The 26,157-nt window shown below is 46.7% G+C and overlaps 1 protein-coding gene across 2 annotated transcripts in view; it reads left to right on the forward strand.

The window, feature by feature from the left end:
* The window catches only part of LOC139531907 (transmembrane protein 108-like), a 66,435-nt gene that overhangs the window by 22,429 nt on the left and 17,849 nt on the right, over window positions 1–26,157 (forward strand). Inside the window, exons 1-2 of one of the 2 annotated variants that reach the window (XM_071328854.1) lie at window positions 20,280–20,642; window positions 22,972–23,055. In XM_071328854.1, coding sequence (XP_071184955.1) covers window positions 23,016–23,055 — 40 coding nt within the window. In that variant the 5' untranslated portion in view covers window positions 20,280–20,642; window positions 22,972–23,015. Of the gene's footprint in view, window positions 1–20,279; window positions 20,643–22,971; window positions 23,056–26,157 lie in introns of those variants that run through there. The other variant, XM_071328853.1, reaches the window with a different exon arrangement.

Below are 26,157 nucleotides of genomic sequence, written 5' to 3' on the forward strand. Positions count from 1 at the left end.
TATGCATTCGTGCAGGTTGTATTCTCCTGGCATCTGCCAAACCCAGATTAGTCCGTCGGACTGCCAGATGGTGATGCGTGATTCATCACTCCAGAGAACACATTTTCACTGCTCCAAAGTCAAATGGCGGCGAGCTTTATACCACTCCAGCCGACGCTTGGCTTTGCGGATGGTGATCTTAGTCAGGTGTGCGGCTGCTTGGTCATGGAAACCCATTTCATGAAGCTCCCGACAAACAGTTATTGTGCTGACATTGCTTACAGAGGCAGTTTGGCACTCGGTAGTGAGTTTTTAATGTGCTACGCTACGTACTTCAGCACCCGGCCATCCCGTTCTGTGAGATTGTGGGGCCTTTGCGGCTGAGCCGTTGATGCTCCTAGACGTTTCCACTTCACAATAACAGCACTTACAGTTGACCAGGGCAGCTCTAGCAGGGCAGAAATTTGACAAACTGGCTTGTTGGAAAGGGCTGAAATTCACTGAGCTCTTCAGTAAGGCCATTCTACTGCCAATGTTTGTCTATGGAGATTGTATGGCGGTGTGCTCGATTTTATACACCCGTCAGCCACGGATGTGACTGAAATAGCCGAATCCACTAATTTGAAGGGGTGTCCACATACTTTTGTATATATCGTGTAGTTTAAGCGTGGCCTTCCCCCAATCCTGATACGTCCAAATAACCCCAAAACCGGAAAACTAATGTTGGTTGGATCTCACCCATCACATTAATTCTGGCAGATTCTCTTGGCCTACACGCATAATCTGCCCACAGGAGATTAATGGCTGTAGAATACAGCCCTTATATATGATATTACACCATTACATTATTAATCTCTCATGCAGATAGATACCCTAAGGGCCACTAAAATTGCGTTAATGTTAATGCATTATACTTTATCATTGCATGAATCATTTAGACAAGCAGCAGGATACTTCCACTGTCCTCCCAATCTTAGAGGAATTCTCATTGTCTCTGAAACTTGAATCTGTCTGGATACAAGGCCAACTCCCGTAACCACTACACTCTGCTATCCTCTACACACATGACTCACCTCTCCTTCATTGATGAGCAATAGGACCATGGTTACCATGGGTACCTCATAGGCTCATAAAAACATCCAATTGACAAACACCTTGACAAACCTTCCGACTCAATTACATGCTCTCAACTGCCAGTATTACGGTCCTCGAGCGTCACTTCTCATTTGGTTTTGTCAGGGAAAAGCATTGTTTTTCCTTGTACTACCTCTCCCCATCCATCATGGCTGGCTGTGTCAGGCTGTGTAGAACAGTGTGCACCACAGTGTGTCAGGGCAAGAGGTGCCGGGGGAGGGCTCACCGGGTAACTGCAATGCCCACTGTGATGGGCATTGTGATGGGCATTACTGTCGAAGGATAGATAGTCGTTGACAGGTCCCCTGGCGTTGCGGTGCTGGCCGCTGCTGCTTTGTCATGCTACAGCGTGGGCCATGGGACGCTGGGTTGTTTGTCTCCATTTGACATCACTGGTGAGGAGACTCATCTGATACTGCTGTGTCTCTAGGGCAAAAAATATCCCGCACCGGGCTGTCCGACCAATCAATGTTGAGAAAGGGCTGGACAGTGAGGTCTCATTGGTCAGGACATTGTCCCTCCCATGGTGCTCTCTGGCTTACCACTGTCTGTCCCCACGGTATTGAACTATGTGAGCTCAACTGAATCTAAAACAGCTGAATCTGAGAGTTTTTAATTCCCTCATTAATACAACCTCCACACTCTTAGAAAAAAAGGTGCTATCTAGAACCTTAAAGGGTTCTTCGGCTGTCCCCATAGGATAACCTTTTTTGGTTCCAGGTAGAACCATTTTGAGTTCTGTGTAGACCCCCTTCTACAGAGGGTTCTACATGGAACCCAAAAGGGTTCTGACTGGAACCAAAAAGGATTCTACCTGGAACCAAAAAGGGTTCTCCTATGGGGACAGCCAAAGAACCCTTTTGGAACCCTTTTTTCTAAGAGTGCAGAGCATTTGTTTTACATAAATTGTGTTGTCTTTCAACCACTCTTGTCTGCTTTAAAGTGACATTTGAATGAGCCAGCACCCTTTACCAGTAATACATTCCTTATTATTGTGCTAAACTTATTCCATGCTGCATTGAGTTCTGTGCTAAAACCTTGAAGACAGTAAATAAGTTCCTAGCCTCCTGCATGCTTGTCTGTGGTGTGGACCTTCAGTAATATTCCCTTGCAGTTGGAGATTAGTTCACCCCGCAAGTGCTTGTTTTCAGAACCTGTCAGACGGTGCAGGGAGACAGACACCAACGGGGTTAGCTGTCACACACAGCTGCAGAAGGAGACAGGGAGGAGTGACAGGTGTCGGGCCCGCCGCACATTGTCAGATCGTTCGAGGACACACACGTCCGTGGTCTTACAGGAAGTCTCATTCGTTGACACACACACACACACACACACACACATACACTGCATTCAGAAAGTATTCAGGTCGCATGACTTTTTCCACATTTTGTTACGTTACAGCCTTATTCTAGAATGGATAAAATACAAATATTTCCTTTTTAGAATTTCTTGCTAATTTATTTACAATAAAAAACTGAAATACCTTCTTTACAAGTATGCCGACCCTTTGCTATGAGACTCGAAATTTAGCTCATGCATCCTGTTTCCATTGATCGTGCTTGAGATGTTTCTACAACTTGATCCATCTGTGGTAAATTCAATTGATTGGACATGATTTGGAAAGGCACACACCTGTCAATATAAGGTCCCACAGTTGACAGTGCATGTCAGAGCAAAAACCAAGCCATGAGGTCGAAGGAATTGTCAGTAGAGGTCCGAGACAGGATTGTGTCGAGGCACAGATCTGGAGAACGGTACCAAAAAATGTCCACAGCATTGAAGGTCCCCAAGAACACAGTGGCCTCCATCATTCTTAAATGGAAGAAGTTTGGAAAAACCAAGACTCCTAGAGATGGCTGCCCGGCCCCAAACTGAGCAATTGGGGTACAAGGGCCTTGGTCAGGGAGGAGACCAAGAACCCGATGGTAACTCTGACAGAGCTCCAGAGTTCCTCTGGGGAGATGGGAGAACATTCCAGAAGGACAACCATCTCTGCAGCACTCCACGAATCAGGCCTTTATAGTAGAGGTGCCAGAAGGAAGCCACTCCTCAGTAAAAGGCACGACAGCCTGCTTGGAGTTTGAAAAAAGGCACCTAAAGGACTCTCAGACCATAAGAAACAAGATTCTCTGGTCTGATAAAACCAAGATTGAACTCTTTGGCCTGAATGCCAAGCCTCACGTCTGGAGGAAATCTGGCACCATCCCTACGTTGAAGCATGGTGGAGGCAGCATCATGCTGTGGGGATGTTTTTCAGCGTCAGGGACCGGGAGACTAGTCAGGATCAAGGGAAAGATGAACTGAGCAAAGTACAGAGAGATCCTTGATGAAAACCTGCTCCAGAGCACTCAGGACAGACTGGTGCAAAGGTTCACCTTCCAACAGGACAACGACCCTAAGCACACAGCCAAGACAACGCAGGAGTGGCTTCGGGACAAGTCTCTGAATGTCCTTGAGTGGCCCAGCCAGAGCCCTGACTTGAACCCGATCTAACATCTCTGGAGAGACCTGAAAATAGCTGTGTAGCGCAATCCCCATCCAACCTGACAGAGCTTGAGAGGATCTGCAGAAAACAATGGGAGAAAGTCGCCAAATACAGGTGTGCCAACATTGAGGCTTCATACCTAGGGCTGTGGCGATCACGAAATTTCGTCAGCCGGTGATTGTCAAGTGATTGTCAAGTGATTGTCAGTCAAATAACTGTTGGGCTCACAGTTATTGACCGTTTATTAACATAAACACATTTAGCCTCTCCCGGCTAACCTACAAGCCACTGATGCAGACCTTTGGAACCAGGTCCAAAGGACATAGTGCCATAACGGTGCATAGTGCCATAACCTACTTTTAAAAAGTCTTCCTAAATCCATGTAATATAACCTACACCTTCACAATGAATCCATTATTTATTTTAGACAGGTCTAAAAAAGCATGATATGAAGAAAATGATGTCTATTTCAGAAGATCAAAATAGCATACTTTGAGATGTCCTTATGTTAGGTCCTGATCTGGCTGTGCCAAATGGCTTTGGGCTACACTAGTTCATTTAGCAGACATAATTTGCTTAAAATTCCGTGGCATTATTTTATAGTATGAAGAATACAATTGAACAAAGCTGAATAAAATTTAAAGGATATTTTCTCCAAACGATTTGAGGGAGTGTGCACATATTCTGTGTTGAGCAGTTAACAAATAAATAGGTATTCCTATATGCTTAATTTAGAGTTGTTAATGTAACTTCCGTTGTTCTACAAACGTTGGGCTATATGATTAGATTTTTAATACATTGTAAGGCTGCATGATGTGACTAATGAAAGGCTTGAGCTCTGCTTTGCATCAGTCACTCATTCACAATTTGACAAGCACTTGATAATGCCTAGAATTTCTCAGCGGCATCCCCTTTGTGTGGCCTTAATGCACCCTAAAAAAATCATTGCCTTTTTCGGCCAGTGGCCGTTGTGCGCGCTCCATCACCTTCACTTCTCACAGGCTACAAGTGAAGACAGGCACATCGGGGACGCAACTGCGCGTGTCCTTATTCAATTCCGAGGTGCATATTGAAGATATTGGAATAACTGTCCACATTTACTTTTCGTCAGCCAACAAAATTAGTAGGCCTAATGAACAGAAAAAGCACTAGCCTGTGTCAATCTACTGTCCCCCATAGTACAAAGGTCGACCTATTGTATTTTGTGCGAGAAAGAAATATTCCAAACATAGTCTGGGACAGTTGTAGGATGCGGTAAATAGCCTACTACCATGTGCGCAATGTGGCTGACGCAACAGATCAGAACGTTTAGCTTAAAATGTTGATAAACTATTAGGCTATTTCTTCACATTATAATTTCTACAATGCACACATGGTAGTAGGCTATAAGTGCCAATGTTCCATTAGCGGAAAACACCATTATCAAAAGTGACCGCAAATACAATTATGCATGTAATGCTTTTATTATAAAGGTGCATTTTTATAGTGGAAATTATCATCCCCAAACTTGACACTCACTCGCTGCTTATGTATGCCAGTTAGGCTCTACACCTCTTGTAAAGCGGATTAATGTGCCTCATTTTAAGAAGTTATTTGGCCACTTTAGTTGTGATGCAAACCTTATCAAAATATATAGGCCTATGGGCTAGGCTGCATGAGGTGTGCGACTAAGATTAGAAAAAGTCGCAAAAAAAGGCATTGTTTCTTATGTTGGGCATCATTCACAAGTGATAATATATAATTCACAAGTGATAGGCTAATATTGTCACCAATCAGACTATTCTTGATTTAATCTTGTCTTAACATATAATAAATGTGTGAAATTTGTTTCGATTTAGAATGGACCATTATCATGGACCTGTATCGAAACAGGGTCAGCGGTACAAAATGTCATCTCTGCACTTAAATAGTGAACGGAGGACGCTTTTCCCCATGGTTTATTTTCATGCCAGCCAGGTACGCTATACTCCTGTTGTAAATATATATAACAATGTGCTTAATATTAGGAAAGTTGAGAAATAAATATAGTAGGCCTAGCCTATAGAAAGCTGATCCTCCTATTTTTAGTAGAGGCCATCACTCTATTTTCTCACGCAATTGCATAGCCTATTGAAATATTGTGCAACATGAGCTCATGGGCTCTTATGAAGTGTTTGATAAGATTTTCGAAACAATTTGCATTGATGTCAGAGTGATTAGAGGGACAATAGAGTGCTGAGTACCAGGCATTTTGCAAGTTTGGTAGGCTACTAATGACCGTCAGCAGCATCAGAGCTTGGAGAAGCCTAATTACCGTGACTAAACGGTCACATGGAATTTGACTGCCTTCATGACTCGTGACCGCCGGTGTGGCGGTAATACGGTCACCGCAACAGCCCTAGTCATACCCAAGAAACTTGAGGCTGTAATCGCTGCCAAAGGTGCTTCAACAAAGTACTGAGTAAATGGTCTGAAGACTTATGTAAATGTGATATTGCCGTTTTTTTTTTACATTTTATACATTTGCATTGAAACTTTTTTTACTGTTTTTGCTTTGACATTATATGGTATTGTGTGTAGATTGATGAGGAAAAAATACAATTTAATCAATTTTAGAATAAGGCTATAACGTAGTCAAGGGGTCTAAATACTTTCCAAATGCACTGTATACACACACACACACATTACCCCTACTGATGTCAGCCACACTCATCACTCTGCGTAGAGGCTACTGATGAGGTGGTCTCTTCCATTTGACCCCTAAACAGGTCAAATAGCAGACAATACATTATAATAAAATGTGTGAAGAAGTTCAGGAGTCTGACCAGAGGCTGACATATAGTTCCTCTTTAGGACATCCTTGTGATTCCATGATTTGGTATCGCCAGACAGTTATGAAGAATCAACTGCACATTTCAAAAAAAAAATTCTGTGATGTTTGGTGCTGTGATGTTAAAGTCCCAGAAGTGGTGCATGTCCTAGTATGATTCTTTATTAAGCATTGCTGTTCTGGTTAGTGTTTATTGGCTTATTTCACTGTAGAGCCTCTAGCCCTGCTCATTATACCTTATCCAACCTTTCAGTTCCACCACTCACACATGCGATGACATCACCTGGTTTCAATGATGTTTCTAGAGACAATATCTCTCTCATCATCACTCAATGCCTAGGTTTACCTCCACTGTATTCACATCCTACCATACCTTTGTCTGTACATTATACCTTGAAGCTATTTTATCGCCCCCAGAAACCTGCTCCTTTTACTCTCTGTTCCGGACGTCCTAGACGACCAATTCTCATAGCTTTTAGCCGTACCCTTATCCTACTCCTCCTATGCTCCTCTGGTGATGTAGAGGTGAATCCAGGCCCTGCAGTGCCTAGCTCCACTCCTATTCCCCAGGCGCTCTCTTTTGATGACTTCTGTAACCGTAATAGCCTTGGTTTCATGCATGTTAACATTTGAAGCCTCCTCCCTAAGTTTGTGTTATTCACTGCTTTAGCACACTGCCAACCCGGATGTCCTAGCCGTGTCTGAATCCTGGCTTAGAAAGACCACCAAAAACTCTGAAATCTCCATCCCTAACTACAACATTTTCAGACAAGATAGAACGGCCAAAGGGGGCGGTGTTGCAATCTACTGCAGAGATAGCCTGCAGAGTTCTGTCCTACTATCCAGGTCTGTACCCAAACAATTTGAACTTCTACTTTTAAAAATCCAACTCTCTAAAAACAAGTCTCTCACCGTTGCCGCCTGCTATAGACCACCCTCTGCCCCCAGCTGTGCTCTGGACACCATATGTGAACTGATTTCCCCCCATCTATCTTCAGAGCGCGTGCTGCTAGGTGACCTAAACTGGGACATGCTTAACACCCCAGCCATCCTACAATCTAAGCTTGATGCCCTCAATCTCACACAAATTATCAATGAACCTACCAGGTACCACCCCAAAGCCGTAAACACGGGCACCCTCATAGATATCATCCTAACCAACACTCCCTCTAAATACACCTCTGCTGTTTTCAACCAAGATCTCAGCGATCACTGCCTCATTGCCTGCATCCATAATGGGTCAGCGGTCAAACGACCTCCACTCATCACTGTCAAACGCTCCCTGAAACACTTCAGCGAGCAGGCCTTTCTAATTGACCTGGCCCGGGTATCCTGGAAGGATATTGACCTGATCCCGTCAGTAGATTATGACTGGTTATTTTTTTAAATGCCTTCCTCACCATCTTAAATAAGCATGCCCCATTCAAGTAATTTAGAACCAGGAACAGATATAGCCCTTGGTTTTCTCCAGACCTGACTGCCCTTGACCAACACAAAAACATCCTGTGGTGTTCTGCATTAGCGTCGATATGATATGCAATTTTTCAGGGAAGTTAGAAAAGCCAAGGCTAGCTTTGTCAAGCAGAAATTTGCTTCCTGCAATACAAACTCAAAAATGTTCTGGGACACTGTAAAGTCCATGGAGAATAAGAACACCTCCTCCCAGCTGCCCACTGCACTGAGGATAGGAAACTCTGTCACCACCGATAAATCTACGATAATCGAGAATTTCAATAAGCATTTTTCTACGGCTGGCCATGCTTTCCACCTGGCTACCCCTACCCCGGTCAACAGCACTGCATCCCCCACAGCAACTCGCCCAAGCCTTCCCCATTTCTCATTCTCCCAAATCCAGTCAGCTGATGTTCTGAAAGAGCTGCAAAATCTGGACCCCTACAAATCAGCCGGGCTAGACAATCTGGACCATTTCTTTCTAAAAATATCTGCCGAAATTGTTGCAACCCCTATTACTAGCCTGTTCAACCTCTCTTTTGTGTCGTCTGAGATTCCCAAAGATTGGAAAGCAGCTGCGGTCATCCCCCTCTTCAAAGGGGGACACACTCTTGACTCAAACTGCTACAGACCTATGTCTATCCTATCCTGCCTTTCTAAGGTCTTCGAAAGCCAAATCAACAAACAGATTACCGACCATTTCGAATCCCACCGCACCTTCTCCGCTATGCAATCTGGTTTCAGAGCTGGTCATGGGTGCACCTCAGCCACGCTCAAGGTCCTAAACGATATCTTAACCGCCATCGATAAGAAACAATACTGTGCAGCCGTATTCATTGACCTGGCCAATCACCACATCCTCATCGGCAGACTCGATAGCCTTGGTTTCTCAAATGATTGCCTCGCCTGGTTCACCAACTACTTCTCTGATAGAGTTCAGTGTGTCAAATCGGAGGGCCTGTTGTCCGGGCCTCTGGCAATCTCTATGGGGGTGCCACAGGGTTCAATTCTTGGGCCGACTCTCTTCTCTGTATATATCAATGATGTCGATCTTGCTGCTGGTGAGTCTCTGATCCACCTCTACGCAGACGACACCATTCTGTATACTTCTGGCCCTTCTTTGGACACTGTGTTAACAACCCTCCAGACGAGCTTCAATGCCATACAACTCTCCTTCCGTGGCCTCCAACTGCTCTTAAATACAAGTAAAATTAAATGCATGCTCTTCAACCGATCGCTGCCTGCACCTGCCTGCCCGTCCAGCATCACTACTCTGGACGGTTCTGACTTAGAATATGTGGACAACTACAAATACCTAGGTGTCTGGTTAGACTGTAAACTCTCCTTCCAGACTCACATCAAACATCTCCAATCCAAAGTTAAATCTAGAATTGGCTTCCTATTTCGCAACAAAGCATCCTTCACTCATGCTGCCAAACATACCCTTGTAAAACTGACCATCCTACCGATCCTCGACTTTGGCGATGTCATTTACAAAATAGCCTCCAATACCCTACTCAATAAATTGGATGCAGTCTATCACAGTGCCATCCGTTTTGTCACCAAAGCCCCATATACTACCCACCACTGCGACCTGTACGCTCTCGTTGGCTGGCCCTCGCTTCAAACCCACTGGCTCCAGGTCATCTACAAGACCCTGCTAGGTAAAGTCCCCCCTTTTCTCAGCTCGTTGGTCAACATAGGAGCACCCACCTGTATCACGCGCTCCAGCAGGTATATCTCTCTGGTCACCCCCAAAGCCGATTCCTCCTTTGGCCGCCTCTCCTTCCAGTTCTCTGCTACCAATGACTGGAACGAACTACAAAAATCTCTGAAACTGGAAACACTTATCTCCCTCACTAGCTTTAAGCACCAGCTGTCAGAGCAGCTCACAGATTACTGCACCTGTACATAGCCCATCTATAATTTATCCCAAACAACTACCTCTTCTCCTACTGTATTTATTTATTTATTTATTTTGCTCCTTTTTACCCCATTATTTCTACTTTGCACATTCTTCCACTGCAAATCTACCATTCCAGTGTTTTACTTGCTATATTGTATTTACTTCACCACCATGGCTTTTTTTGCCTTTACCTCCCTTATCTCACCTCATTTGCTCACATTGTATATAGACTTATTTTTCTACTGTATTATTGACTGTATGTTTGTTTTACTCCATGTGTAACTCTGTGTTGTTGTATGTGTCGAACTGCTTTGCTTTATCTTGGCCAGGTCGCAAATGTAAATGAGAACTTGTTCTCAACTTGCCTACCTGGTTAAATAAAGGTGAAATAAATAAATGAAATTAAAAAAATTGCTGCTGTACATGTCAGCTAATGACCAGTTCTGAGCGTTAATACTAGTTGTTTCTGAAGTCAATACAACAGAGAGTTAGGACATGGAGTCATCAATCTTGTCTATGGAAGATAGAGAGCAAGATAGAGAGAGAGCGAGATAGAGAGAGAGCGAGATAGAGAGAGAGCGAGAAAGAAGGCGGTCGTAGGGATGAAAGTAGGAGTTCTAAAGGAGAGAAGACCAAGGGGAGATGGGAGATGGAGTGTTAGACGGCAACTTGAAACCATGTTTACCGCTATAAGATCAGATCATAGTGAAGCGCTATCACAACCTCTCCCACTCACAAACCTCTCACAGTAGGTTTGTGAGTGGAAGCAGGCCACTGCAGATACTCCGTCACCCACAGCCCCCCACTAGCTAAGAACCAAGCTTGAGGAACATAGCATAGAAACTACCGGGCTTATGCAGCTAACCAAGCCTCAAATGTCAACTCGAGCTCGAGCTCAACACCCCTAACAGTCACCCAACTGTTGCATACGAAGTACAACACCTACACCAAACCGCTGGGTTGTTGCATAAAGGATATTCAAAGTGCCAATCAAGCAGTTTTCACAGCTGAGTAGCCTGACGTGCACCAGTGCGGACACTGGACAGCCAGGCGTTGGATAGATCAAGGGTAAATGGTTACATGCTTGCTCGTTATCTCCTACTAAGGTCTCATTGAGCGCCTAGTCAAATAACCCATTTTCTGACATGTCTGTCTGGCAGATCTAGCCAACGCTATGAACTTTAACGATTAGACAATCTGGGTGTAAGGGGGCTCATCTTGAACTAGACTAGAGCTGAAACGTTTGCCCTTTGCTTCAGAAATCTTTACACAAGGGACAAGAGGAAACACCATCTGTTCTAATCGCATGTTGATGCGATTGTTAAAGGTTGAGAGCTGTTGGAAGCATCCATCTATCTTCTGATTCCTTGAGTTATCTGTCTGGATATTTGAATTATTTCTCTCCTCTTTTCTTCTCTCTGGAACTTCATCTTTCACTTGGATGGGAGAAATTAAGTAGATTAGATTATCAACATAATTCTTATTCCCTTCATCATGAATCGACAGATACAGCATGAACAATGGGGGGAATAAAGCAAAAGAGAGCAAAATACCTTACAATAAGCACAGCAAGTTCTCCAATAGAGTGATTTTCTCTAGCTATATCATTCTGAGAGCGTTTTGCAGACAAAATATGCTTAAGCAATAAGACCCGAGGAGGTGTGGTATATGGCCAATATACTACAAACCCCCAAGGTGCCTTATTACTATTATGAACTGGTTACCAACGTAATTAGAGCAGTAAAAATACATGTTTTGTCATACCCGTGGTATACATTCAGGGCTCAAACCACCCAGTTTATAATTGTACTTTTTCATCTCGACCGAAGCAGACTGCTTTTTTGTTTATTTTTTAGTGCGCCACCCTCTGCCCCCATGGGAGCCTTCTTATTACAAGCCTCCCTTTGGTGATCAAAGATGAAGATATTAATATCAGACGACTCTATGGTGCGGTGGGGCAGTGGTAAAATTCCACTGCTAGCTAGGCTATTCCCACAGGGAGCCTCATATCAGACACAAGTGTTTGCTAGCCTATATAGCGATGCTAATAGCTAGCTCCTACCCAGGCTCTCTGTCTTTCGATGTTGTCATTCTGCCTTTTGCTGAGCTATAATACACTCATGTTCACTTCACTTCTGTCTAGTGTATTCTCAGAAGTAGATTCGACTCTGAAATACTTCACTTTAAATGCTCCTGTCTTCACACTCCAGGGTGCATGCTGTGCCTACCGATTCAGGGACAGACTACTGAGTCTCCATCACAAATGGCACCCTATTCCCTACATAGTGCAGAGGGCTCTGGTCAAAGGGAGTGCACTATGCAGGGGGTAGGGTGCCATTTGGGAGGCTACCAGACACTCAAGGAAATTCTGACAGGCGTCATCACGCTTTGTGTAAAGTGGTGAATTTAGGTGTCAACCCACGCTCTCTATTTTTCTGTGGTATTACTTTCTTAGTGATTGTGACAGGCGTAGCGGGACGTGGTGCGCTGCTAGCTTCACTTTACTGTTAGTCAGCAGCACCAGCACAACACAGCAGCAGTCAATCGTATCATTACTGTCTGCAGGGTCACACAAGGACAGAGACAAGGTGGAGGAGAGGGAGATAGAGAGAGGGGGATAGAGAGAGATGAAAGAGAAGGGAGAAAGAGAGACCGATTGAGGGAGAGAGAGAAAGGAGAGAGATATTTACGACTGAGACGCTGCCAGAGAGAGACGCCCTACATCCCGATCTCTGTCTTTACCGCTCGTCCCAATAACTCCAAAGGGACAGAAGGCACATTTGTGAAAATACCTTTTCCCTTTAAATGACAGCCGTGCTATGGCTGGATGTTTGGCGTCTCAGATTAATAGCAGAGATTGATAATAGGACTAGTACACTGAGTGTATGTGTGTGTGTGTCTGTGCACCCTTACCTACATCTATATATCCCATTATTGGTGTTGGCAATGTGCCTGCAGATCATTGCGATCGTTTGCCATTCTGTGGCATGCAGTGGGTCTGTTATTCAGTCAGTCAGTTAGTCAGGGAGGGTTGACACCTTATGTAACGGTAACTCGGAGTGACCCTCCCATGGCCCCATATGTGTGTGTCACCTTGTGGCCCCTGTGTGTTCCAGACAAACTGCAGCCCGTGTGTCACTCACGATGGCACCCTGTTCACTGTATAGTGACACTGTCCGTCTACACTCTGGGGAAGCCCCATCCTTCCCAATTTAATGCCCTATTACCCTGCTTGGTCATCTTATTAAATCATCTTTGTGGCTAACCATAATACTATTTGAAGTCTATGGGAGCTGTATCATACAATAGAATAAAACTTTATTGTCCATCCAGGATTACAAGTTTTCTTTGGCATCACCTTACATTAAAAAGGATCAAATACACATATATTCTCACATAACACACATTTAAACCAGTCAACACATCATACCGCATAACCTAAAAACATAGAGGACATTGATACATTTACTCACAACTGACCGCTGCCCTGCACTGTTAAAATAGAGAAATAGATAAGTGCGTATACCGATGCAATTTATGTTGCATTTAGTCGTCCAACAGCACAAGGAACGAATGAATGTTTGAACACGTTCTTCTTGGCCATGGGCATTCTGAAGCGCCGGCCAGAGGGAAGCTCTCGAACGTGAGGGTGTGGGTGGGAGGGGTCGTCAACGACAACCACTGTCTTCCCTTTTGGTTGCCTGGTGGAACAGACTGCTCAACTGTGCCTGTGGTCGACCGATTACTTTGCTGGCTGTGTTTACTATTCTGGTCAGTTTGCTTTTGCTCCTCACGCTCAGATTGCCATACCAGACTGTCATATCGAACGTGAGGATGCTCTCCACCAGACTGCTGTACAACTTCTCCAGAACATCCCTTCAACCCTTCAATTTCCTCATTAAAACAGTCGCTGCCATGCTTTAGAAGAATACATTCTGCATTCTCTGTAAAGCCCAGCTTGTAATCAATTTGTGTCCCTAGATATTTAAAACACTCAACCACCTCCACTGGTGTCACGCCCTGGCCTTAGTATTCTTTGTTTTCTTAATTATTTTGGTTAGGTCAGGGTGTGACATGGGGAATGTATGTGGTTTTTGTAGTGTCTAGGGTGGTTGTAAGGTTTAGGGGGTTTATTAGAGTAGTTGAGTTTATGTTTAGTATAGTAGTCTAGCTGTGTCTATGGTTGAGTGTAGGTATCTAGGAAAGTCTATGGTTGCCTGAATTGGGTCTCAATTAGAGACACCTGGTTATTGTTGTCTCTGATTGGGAGCCATATTTAAGGCAACCATAGGCTTTAGCTGGTTGTGGGGAATTGTCTATGTTGAACGTTTGTAGCATGTGTGTGTGTGCACTACGTTTATAGCTTCACGGTCGTTTGTTGTTTTTGTATAGTTTGTAATAGTGTTTCGTTTCATGTTCATCTTCGTAGTAAAAATAAAAGAAGATGGCTTATTTTCCACATGCTGCGTTTTGGTCCGTCTCTCCTCCACACGATCGTGACAGAATTCCCCACCCCCATCGGATCAAGCAGCGTGTGCAACAACAACAGGACCCACCTACACAGGACTATTGGAATTGGGAGGAAATTCTGGACCGCGAAGTACCAGGAGAATATAACCGCCCCAAAGCTGAGCTGGAGGCAGCGAAAGCAGAGAGGTGGAGATATGAGGAGGCAGCAAGGAAACAAGGCTGGAAGCCCGTAAGTCAAACCCAAAAATTTCTTGGGGGGGGCTCTCGGGTAATTTAGTTGGGTCAGTCGGGAGACGTGAGCCAACTCCTCCTGCTTACCGTAAGGAGCCGGTGAGGGCGGATTTGGAGGTGAGTGACGCAGAGACAGTAAAGGAGTTAATGGAGAAATTGGAGGAGAGAGTTATGAGGGATGTACTGGTTTGGTGCATGAGGCACGGCATTCGTCCGAATGAACGTGTTGGTGAGTTAATGTCACCGGGAACAGCTCTCCATACTCGTCCTGAGGAGCGTGCTAGCCGTCTGGTTAAGACAGTGCCTACAGCACGCACAAAGCCTCCTGTGCGTCTCCAGAGTCCTGTGCGTCCTGTTACTGCTCCTCGCACTAGCCCTGTGGTGTGTATTCCCAGCCCAGTACCACCAGTGCTGACACCACGCACCAGGCTTCCAGTGCGTCTCCAGAGCCCTGTTCCTCCTCCACGCACTCTCCCTGTGGTGCGTGTCTCCAGCCCAGTGCCTCCAGTCCCGGCACCACGCACCAAGCCTCCTGTGCGTCTCCAGAGCCCTGTACGCACTGGTCCTTCTCCCCGCACTCGTCCTGAGGTGCGTGCCCTCAGCCCGGTACCACCAGTTCCGGTACCACGCACCAGTCCTATAGTGCGCCTTGAGAACTCAGTGTGCCCTGTCCCTGCTCCCCGCACTAGCCTTGAGGTGCGTGTCTCCAGTCCGGTACCACCAGTTCCGGTACCACGCACCAAGCCTCATGTGCGTCTCCAGAGCCCTGTACGCACTGTTCCTTCTCCCCGTACTCGCCCTGTTGTGCGTGCCCTCAGCCCGGTACCACCAGTGCCGGTACCACACATCAGGCCTATAGTACGCCTTGAGAGTCCAGTGTGCCCTGTTGTTCCCCGCACTAGCCTGAAGGTGCGTGTCCTTAGCCCGGTACCTCCAGTTCCGGCACCACGCACCAGGCCTACAGTGCGTCTCAGCCGGCCAGAGTCTGCCGTCTGCCAAGCGGCGCCTGAACTGCCCGTCTGCCAAGCGGCGCCTGAACTGCCCGTCTGCCCAATGGCGCCTGAACTGCCCGTCTGCCCAATGGCGCCTGAACTGCCCGTCTGCCCAACGCCGTCTGAACTGTCCGTCTGCCAAGCGCCGCATGAACTGCCCGTCTGTATTGAGCCTTCAAAGCCGCCCGTCTGCCATGAGCCTGCAAAGCCGCCCGTCTGCCATGAGCCTGCAAAGCCGCCCGTCTGCCATGAGCCTACAGAGCCGTCCGCCAGACAGGAGCCGCTAGAGCCTTCCGCCAGACAAGAGCCGTCAGCGAGCCATGACCAGCCAGAGCCGTCAGCGAGCCATGACCAGCCAGAGCCGTCAGCGAGCCATGACCAGCCAGAGCCGTCAGCGAGCCATGACCAGCCAGAGCCGTCAGCGAGCCATGACCAGCCAGAGCCGTCAGCGAGCCATGACCAGCCAGAGCCGTCAACCAGACAGGATCTGCCAGAGCCGTCAACCAGACAGGATCTGCCAGAGCCGTCAACCAGACAGGATCTGCCAGAGCCGCCAACCAGACAGGATCTGCCAGAGCCGCCAGCCAGCCATGAGCGTCCAGAGCCGTCAGCCAGCCATGAGCAGCCAGATCCGTCAGCCAGCCATGAGCAGCCATCTCCGTCAGCCAGCCATGAGCAGCCAGATCCGTCAGCCAGCCAGGATCCGTCCCTCAGTCCGGAGCTGCCGTCCCTCAGTCCGGAGCTGCCCCTTATCCTGGTGCTGCCCCTTATCCTGGTGCTGCCCCTTATCCTGGTGCTGCCCCTTATCCTGGTGCTGCCCCTTATCCTGGTGCTGCCCCTTATCCTGGTGCTGCCCCTTAGTCCGGTGCTGCCCCTTAGTCCGGTGCTGCCCCTTAGTCCGGTGCTGCCCCTTAGTCCGGTGCTGCCCCTTAGTCCGGTGCTGCCCCTTAGTCCGGTGCTGCCCCTTAATCCAGTGGGGTTAATGTGGAGGGTGGCCATTTGGAGGAGGCTACGACAGCGGGTAGTGACTATGGTGGGGTGGGGACCACGACCAGTGCCGGAGCTGCCGCCGTGGACGGACGCCCACCCAGACCCTCCCCTAGACTTTGTGCTGGTGCGCCCGGAGTTCGCACCTTAAGGGGGGGGTTATGTCACGCCCTGGCCTTAGTATTCTTTGTTTTCTTAATTATTTTGGTTAGGTCAGGGTGTGACATGGGGAATGTATGTGGTTTTTGTAGTGTCTAGGGTGGTTGTAAGGTTTAGGGGGTTTATTAGAGTAGTTGAGTTTATGTTTAGTATAGTAGTCTAGCTGTGTCTATGGTTGAGTGTAGGTATCTAGGAAAGTCTATGGTTGCCTGAATTGGGTCTCAATTAGAGACAGCTGGTTATTGTTGTCTCTGATTGGGAGCCATATTTAAGGCAACCATAGGCTTTAGCTGGTTGTGGGGAATTGTCTATGTTGAACGTTTGTAGCCTGTGTGTGTGCACTACGTTTATAGCTTCACGGTCGTTTGTTGTTTTTGTATAGTTTGTAATAGTGTTTCGTTTCATGTTCATCTTCGTAGTAAAAATAAAAGAAGATGGCTTATTTTCCACATGCTGCGTTTTGATCCGTCTCTCCTCCACACGATCGTGACAACTGGTTGCTTGTTCAGAGAGATTTGTTGGGACATTGGCAGGTCGTTGCCATTGATGATCAGCTCCTTTGTCTTGTCCACATTAATGTGGAAGGCAATTAACCGGCACCATTCTTGAAGGTTGTTGGCCAGTTTAAAACAGCTGTCCCCATCTGACGTAGCATTTTAAAAAATAGTCCCACCACAGCCATGTCATCTGCGTTCTTGAAAAGGCTCACATTGTTTCCTTTGGGTCTTCGTCTCGTTAGTGTAGATAGAGAACAACAGCGGTGAAAGGACACACCCCTGGGGCGCCACTGTGTACAGGGTCAGTTCATCAGAGAGGGCCCCGTTCAGGAGAACCCTCTGTGGGCGGTCAGTTAAAAAGTCCTCGATCCAACCTGCGAGGCCACCGTTGACGTTCAGGTCCAGTAGTCGTTTCAGCAGTGTGTATATTTGCATTGTATTGAAAGCTGAACTAAAATCAATAAATATAATGTGTGCATATGATTTAGCATGTTGAAAGTGACTAGACTCCATGTTCACCAAGGTCAGGGTACTATCATACAGTCCCCCTCTGTGCCTTATAGGCAAACTGTAGTGGGTCCAGTTGACAGGGTGGACAGGGTAAGGTGCTTCCTGACAACCCTCTCCATGCATTTGGCCAGCAGGGGCATGAGGGCAACAGGTCGAAAGTCATTTGGTGATTAGGCACCGGTACAATGGTCGACAGCTTCCAGGAGTTTGCCACTGTGCAGGTGCTCAGCAGGAGTTGAGTAAGAGACCCATTCAGGTTGAGGTGTGTGTGTGTGTGTGTGTGTGTGTGTGTGTGTGTGTGTGTGTGTGTGTGTGTGTGTGTGTGTGTGTGTGTGTGTGTGTGTGTGGTTATGAGAGCTCAGCTGGCAGAGTCAGCCTGAGGAGCAGACCGCACACACACTGACACACACACTAAACAGGTGCCCACTCACTATTCTGCCATGCTCCATGTCACACGCATTGCTTTTGGCAGGTGTGTCATCTCTGGTGCTACACTGCTCTGCCCTGCATTACTGATGTTAACTTAGCCTCTAACCCAGGGAGAGGAATGGGAATTGACAGCCACAGCTCCGTGAATGTGGAACAGGGTTGTAACAGTTGTGTTTTATGGCAGTGGTGTCTCTTGGTGATTAATGTTCGTGCAGAGGCATTTTGCGCACTAATTACTGTGGCTATTACGATACGCTTCTTGTACGATTAGGACAGAGTTGCTACATACGAGCCGCTTATGAGGGGACTATAGCAACGTTATAGAACAGCTGTTTCTACTCCTTTCTATCCATTTACTCTAAGGGTGTGGACTTGTTTTGGAGATGTGCAGACAAGCACACAGACAGACAGACAGTGCAGCACAGTATGTGAGAATCCCCAATGATTATGTAAGAGGTAAGAGACTCATGTAGCCAGACCAGTTAGTCAGTGAGGGTGACAGGAAGTAATGATATGTTCCCACCTCCCCCCCGTGGTGGGGTGAACGTCATGCTGACACTCCTTTTAATGGCCTGCCATGTACTAGCTGGGCGGCAGGGGTGGGGGGAACTTGGTGGCGCTGATTGATGACCCGCGCAGCCGCCACCAACCGCCACCAGCCTGCATGACACAGCAACCGCAACTCATCCTGCCATCAGGGCCATGGTCGGCAGCGTCCACTCACAGCACTGACAGTGACTCAGCACCATAGCATCCTGCAGATACACATTTGGCGTGGTGGAGAGGAGCAATGGGATACTGAAGAACCAATACTTTCTTTCTTTAGAGCTTGTGGTAAATACCTGGTGCTATATCATCGGGCACCGTTATTGGAGCAAATCGATACTGTAGTAAACATTACATTTGTTTTGTCTGACTGGCCAGCCAATTAAGTGATCGCAGCAGTACTCCAGGGGCACCAACAACCAATCGGCTGCTCTGTGGTTGAGTCACTGCTCACTGGCCCCAGCTGTTGTTGTGGCTCATGCTTGAAGAATAAGTGTTATTTGTTTCATAATGGAATTGTTCATTGTAATCAGGCCCCTGGTCTATTGCCCAGTGGGGATCAGCCTCAGCAGGGTCTTACTTGAATTCCTGTTATGAAAGCCCAGCAGCCTTTGGTCTACTGTGAGGTCACTAATAGGACAAGTAAGACTGAGGGGAGGAAGGCAAGGGAGGAGGGGCCCCAGAGACATCACTACTCAGCACTACTAAGTCACCACAGCCCAAACTGAGGCCCTCTGAGGCCCCAATGCCCCAACAACAACAGCACAGGAAACACATGGAGAGACAAGGCTTGACGTGTGAGGAGGTATCAGGAACTGTTTACTGATTCCCATCAAAGGAGCGAAAGAAACATAATCAAAGGGTGAACGCCATGAAGGCGCCTCACTTTTGTCTGGTCTGCTGGGAGGAGGAGATCAAGATAGACATCACGGTGTTGTTGCAATCACCGAATCCCTTGAGATTATGCCAATGAGGTCCACTGTAAATCCACTCCTCTAATGTTAACTGGTCTGTTTCCAAAATGGCACACTATTCCCTTTATAGTGCACTACTTTTGACTAGAGTCCTATGGGTAGTGCACTGTAGAGAGTGTACTATATAGAGAATAGGATGCAATTTGGGACTGACACATTGTTTGTCCTCTGGGGCTGCCATGGTGGCCTTACTGTAAATGGACCTATTTATAACTCCACAGTGAGTTTGGATATTAAAATGGTGGAGAAATGGGAAAGTTGTTACCTCTATAACTTTTTTCAGCTATCTGAAAGAAAGAAAGAAGTCAATGTAACACCTCCACATTTTCTCAGATTTGTCTTACTTTATGACTGAGATTTGACTCCATGAATCTGTGTAAGGAATTCAGGAGCATGTCTCCATTTCCCGACCGCCTTCACAGATAGACAGTGCTTGCGTCCCAAATGGCACCCTATTCCCGACACAGTGCACTACTTTTGACCGAACCCGTAGGGCCCTGGTCAAAAGTAGTGCCCTTAGGGTGCCATTTGAGACAGTGTGTTCATTCAAATGCAGATGAACCTAGCCGTGAGAACATTGCATTGGAGGGAGGAAAATATCTGCTCCCATAAAAGAGTGTGATTAGGTCTTTGGGTTATCTGTGGGTTGTTATGAGAGCACAGCCCTGTCCACTCGTTCAGTGACTCCCTTACTCCCTCCTTCCTCACCCTCTTTCCTCCTTCGTTATGGAAGGTGCAGCTTCATGCAGGCATCGAGCCAGATCCTTAGACGCTAGACCCCTACAGTAAAATAGAGGGAAGTCCAAAATGTAAAGGCATTGTTATCCTTGCGCGCTTGCACCCTGGTGGAGACAGAGTGACAGATTTATTTCATTACCCCGTCTCGAGTGACCTTGGCTGGGGCTTAAACTCTGTGCGCCCCTCCAGTTTCACTATTCAGAGCTGCACTCTCCAAGTCACAGCAGCAGCAAAGGCATTTTGGGGACCCAAAGGGCTGTCAACATGAGCCCAAACACAAAGACCGCTGCGTTGCTATGAGGAGAGGGATTGTTTCTGAAAGTCATATTCTCCCAGTCCCAATGGTGAGTGCTTTATTTAGTCTTTCTCTCTTAGAAATGATGGGATTATTTAAAAAAATTCTCTGATGGAGTCCCATTTGTCCTCGGCAAGGAGATTTGAATACAATGTACTATTAGGGTTGTCATGGCAATGGCCACGCTCTGCGTGTGTGTGTCAGTTGCCATGCAGTTGTTCGTTTGTTATTCTCCTGTAAAATGTTGGAATACCATGGAGCTGCTAGCTGTCCCTGACATTACAGAAAACACACAGACCAACGGTATCTGTGTTGATTGGTGATTTACTCACCGTGTTTACATCTTTGGGTAGGTATCTTGAGTCATATTTCAAACAGCTACCCGGACGAAATCCTCTGTTTCTGGACTATTTGTCCTATCCAGCTCCTGGACTTTAAGGACGTAATACATCATCTCTCTCTCTCTAACTCTCTGTGTCCAGCTGAACTTTGCCGGGGTCTGAGGGGCTTTTCCCATACTCTCCTTTCCTCTATCGTAGTTAAATCCACAGCCTCTCCACATATCCCGCTCTCTCGCTCCCGCTCTCTCTGTGTATGGACAAGTCGTGGCACGCACCTGTAGCTAATGTGCCATCATAACAGGTGGATATGATTCACCGCTCACCCCTCCTCCTTCTCCCCCCCCCCTCCTCCTCCTCTTCCACCTCCTCTGCCCTGTGTGAATGAAAGGTAGTCTGGTAGCCAGTACGGGCGATGATGTGGAATCACTGTGGACCTTGGAGAGGCTCAGCTGCACTCCTTAAACACTCACCGCCACTCCGCTCATTAGCCTTGGAGCATGATGCTAATGCACCTAGAAAGAGGTGGAGAGGTAGAGAGCAGGGGGGGAGAGAGAGAGAGAGAGAGAAGAGAAGGAGTGGAGAGGGAGGGGGAGATGAGGGAGGTGGGAAGAGAGAGAAAAAGAGAGGGAAAGGAGGGGGAGAGAAAAAGAGGAGAGAGACACCCCAGTGAAATTGCCCAAAATTGGCATTTTCACAGTGGGCCAGTCTCTTGTTTTGGCATTCGACTGGCCAAATATCAATATGACTGGTAATAGGCGGATTGAGTTGCAGGCTGCAGCGTGCGTATTTCAATCCAGTCTTTTATGAAGGTGATTATTTTCATAAGGAACAATACATTATGAAATGATCAGTGCTGCTGTGCTTGTTTGCTTATCCTTTCCCCTCTCATTGCGTTGCGCTTTCAGAGAAACACAGGGTACGTCTCGAATGGAACCTTTTCCCCTTTACAGTGCACTACTTTTGACCAGGGCCCATAGGGTTCTGGTCAAAAGTGGTGCACAATATAGGAAACAGGGTGCCATTTGGGACGTATCCACAGGTTGCCCACATCCAGACCCCGTCGTCCTAGGGGGCACAAATCCAATTTCACACTCGCCACTGCCACCAGATTATTTATGCATTGGAGATTCACCTTAGGGGAAGTGCAGGTGTGTTTATTCCCCAAAGACAGGGCAACACATGGAAATACAATCTCTCTCTCACACACACACACACACACACACACACACACACACACACACACACACACACACACACGCACGCACGCAAGCTTTTCCAGAGGTGAAAATAATTTGTGTGTGCGCACAGCTCGCGCGTGTGGGCCTTCCTTTCATTTATCAAGGTTCTGTCACTTCTAAAGACTACCCGTGGAAGTTAGCATACACTCTAGTGATATATAGCTCAGTACACTACACGCCCTATTGATCAATGTTTAATGACCCATGATTGGTTTTACTGACCAGCCTAGGCAGTGAGTGCAGCGTACTGAATTTCATACATAGCCAGTATTCAGGAGCCAAATACACAATGACCACCCTGTACATTAATGGTCTAATCCAACCTTGATTTATGTTACTTTTCCATGGCTAAGTATTTATGCCTGTCATGGTGAATATTTATTATTGTTGTCAGAGGGGATGTTTTTTCGATACTTGTTGAGTTCTTTCCTGTTTGTGACCTGACTGGGAATTGTAAACACTGTCTTGTCTGTCCTGGTCTGTCACTGGCTGTATTTTTCTCTCTATTTCTGTCTCTCTGTCCGTCCTGTCTCTCTCTCTCTGTCTCTCTCAATGGATAGCCCCTCACCTGGCTATGTGATCAATCGCTCTCTCTCTCTCTCTCTCGCTCTCTCTTTCTCTCTCTCTCTCTTCCTCTCTCTTTCCCTCTCTCTCTCTTTCTCTCTTCTTTATTTCTCTCTCTCTCCCCCGCTCTCTCTCCCCCCCTATGTCCTCACCTAATCACATCAGTATCTGACCGTGCTTCCTGACCGCGGTGCAGTATCTCAGTCTGTCTCTCTGGTCTGGTTGTGTTCCACAGAGAACCATGAGCACTGTGGAGGAGGAGCCGGACCACATGATACCATGAAGAGAAGCCTGCAGGTCCTGCGCCGCCAGCTGCTGAGTGAGTAGACATGGCTGGGTCCTCATGGCTGAGATAGGATACAGTCGAATCACATACGGCGCATTACGGACACTCATAGCACACGTGACATAACTACAGTTCAATACGAACAGCACAGCTAAGCTACGGGCTTACTGTACATTAGCCAAACTTGTAAAACTGCACATTAGCCACAGGTAAGGGCACAGTAGAATAGAGTCCAGTAAGACAGAAAACAGCTAAATTGAGGGCACAATAACAGTGCTGATAACAGCTACAAGAAAAGGACCTTCAAAACACAGTCTCAGCCGGTTCCAGGTAGACAGAGAACAGGTATTGTACTTGCAGTGTATAACTCATCCTTATCTACCTCTGTGTTACATAATCATATCATACAGTATATGCTGTTCTAAGAATATTAGCAGGTTCAGGGGGGGAAGTGGTGTGATTGTCTGGCAGGTGTCCAGAGCAGAATGTGGAACATGGGGTCAGGCTGAACCACTGACATTACCACAGGCTGTTAGTGGAGCAGGTTGCTCATCTCTACTATGATATGATTCACCCTGTGCCCCATGGCCCAGAACAGAGCAGCGAGGTTAAAGGCTGGGCCTGACTAATCTAACTCAATCATATCACACAGCAGATACACGAAGGTCGTTGACTCCTCAGGAGGCCTCCTATAGGATATGCTGTTGTATACTCAAGAAGAGGGTACAGCCACGGAAATAATGGAACCTTTGGAAAGGAAACTATTTCTTAGAACCTTTCTTAGAAATGTAGGATATGTGAAATTATAGAATGAGATGATTATTTGTTTCATATTGCAGTTTGTTTTTGGTACCGTGTGGTTCTTCGTACCAAATGATCTGTCGCATCTTTTTGAGAGGTCTCATCAGTTTTCTGTGGAACCCAACATTGACCGTCCAGGTGATATTTTTCACTTAGATGTGCTGTGTGAGTCACAGCTGTGGCCTGCCTCTCCCCAGACTCTTCACACGCAACTCCCTGCATCCTAAATGTCACCCTATTGCCTATATATTGCACTACCCTGTTCAAAAGTACTACACTATATAGAGAATAGAGTGCTATTTGGGGGGTAGCCTAGGTACCTTGTTCTTGTGTCTAGACAGAGAAGCCCACCAGAGACTCCTGCTGCCTTTCTGTAGAACAGACTATTCTCATTTCTCATTCTGGCCTGTACCTGCCAGCGGCGGCATGTAGCCTAGCGGTTAGAGAGGCGAGCTACTGTAGCAACTGGAGGTTGCCAGTTCGAATCCCGGATCTGGTGGGGTCTGCTGGTATCAAATTCTAGATGCCATTGCCTGCCATTGTGTCCTTGAGCAAGGCACTTAACCCACCACAACAATTGCTCCATGGGTGCCCAGTGTGGGAGCCCCCTCTCCAACCTGTGTATGTGTGTCTTTCGGATAAGGTATAAGTCAAGTTTAGGTTGGACAAATAAATAAATAGACAAATAAAATGATCGTAATATAAACCAGAGTTTGGGTGAATTTCAACTGAATTGAACAATGCTCATTGAGAATTCTTGGGAGTTCATTTTTGTTCATTTTATGAGTTGGCCTATAGTGTTGGTTTTGGAGAGGGGTTTCAGAGAGAACGGAGAGTGGGATGATATGATATTATCACACTATACTCCCATTTCCTTTGGTCCCAATCCTCCTTTCCTGTGGTGTTTTTTCTTCTCTGTTCTCTCTCTTCCCTTCCATGTCTGTCTGACTCAACATGGTTGTCTGTACAGGCCCACCTGAAGCTACAGAAGATTGCCTGTTTATTTTCAGAAAACGTTTGTTTTGCCCTCTGTCCTCAATCCAATTCCTTCCAAGTACGGCAATTCCTTCCATCTCCTTGACTCAGGTGCAAATTACATTGTGACGTCAGCTCGTAAAATGCTTATCTGTGAGAGTGTTTAGAGTGATTTGCAAGCTATGCGAAATCTCCCTAATCTGAGTTGCAGGGCCGCGCTCCTCGCCTTTTGGTTGGGTTCTATTGTGGCACTAGATTGTGCTTGTAATAATGTCATAACACCGCCGTAATATCTTGAATAACTTATACATTATGTGTGAGCGGTACAGTGCTGCCGGTCTACTTTATTGCGTTGTTTTTCTCAGCCTTCGTGACTCAATGTTCTCCCCAGAGCCCGAATAACTTCCTAGTTTATGTCTTTCCTTCCTGTTTGAACCGACCGGACCGGACCTGGCCCTGTGGCCCAGTTGCTGTTACAGCCCCCAGTCAACCAGGCAACTACTGTCCTACTAAATCAATACCCCAGTAAACATCAGAGGGCCTTTCTATCCTCCTTGTCTCTCAGTCCTCAGTTCTCTGACAGCGTGGATATGGGATCTGGGATAAACATGTCCGTGTTGTAAAAAGTGTGTGTGTGTGGGGGGGGGGGGGTTTACAGGTGTTTACAGAACATTCAAACAGGAAGACATTATCCCACTGTGTGATAGGATGAGTCCCAACTGGCACCCTATTCCCTATATAGTGTACTAGTTTTGTGGGCACTGATGTATAGCAGTTAGCGATTAAGGATGCCCTCACCGCCCAGTCCCCCATGGACTGTGTTAACGCTTGTTTAAAAAAGTAGTGCACTAAGTAGGGAATAGGGTACTATTAGGGTACTATTTGGAACGGTACCATAGACTCTCTCAGAGCTCACGTCTGTGCCGCCCTAACCCATTTCCCCCCCCCCAGTCCCAGCGGTCCACAGGATGTGCCCCATCTATCCCTCAGCCCCCTGGGATAACCACTCTCCCCCATAGATTGGCAGGCGGGCCGGGCACACCCAACCAGCAGACCAGTGGAATTTGTCTGTTTACGCCACTTTTAAAGATGCACTGTCTTTACACCTCTGACTGACAGTTTGTTTAATTCCCGACTGAAAACAATTGTTGTTCAAGAATAGTTCCTAACTTGAAAACAGAGTTCATTAAGGTTGATTGCACATAGCTGCTAGAAATAAGTATGTTTGAATAAATGTATTGAACTTTAAGGAGAGATGCTGTTTACATTTTTTTTTTTTTCGCTTATTATTTGGCCCTCATCCCATTGTATATCCCCCGGACCCATACTGGGGATTAAACTGGAAAACGAATGGAAAAC

The sequence above is a fragment of the Salvelinus alpinus genome, chromosome 10 (assembly GCF_045679555.1).
Source record: "Salvelinus alpinus chromosome 10, SLU_Salpinus.1, whole genome shotgun sequence".
NCBI classification, from domain to species: domain Eukaryota; kingdom Metazoa; phylum Chordata; class Actinopteri; order Salmoniformes; family Salmonidae; genus Salvelinus; species Salvelinus alpinus.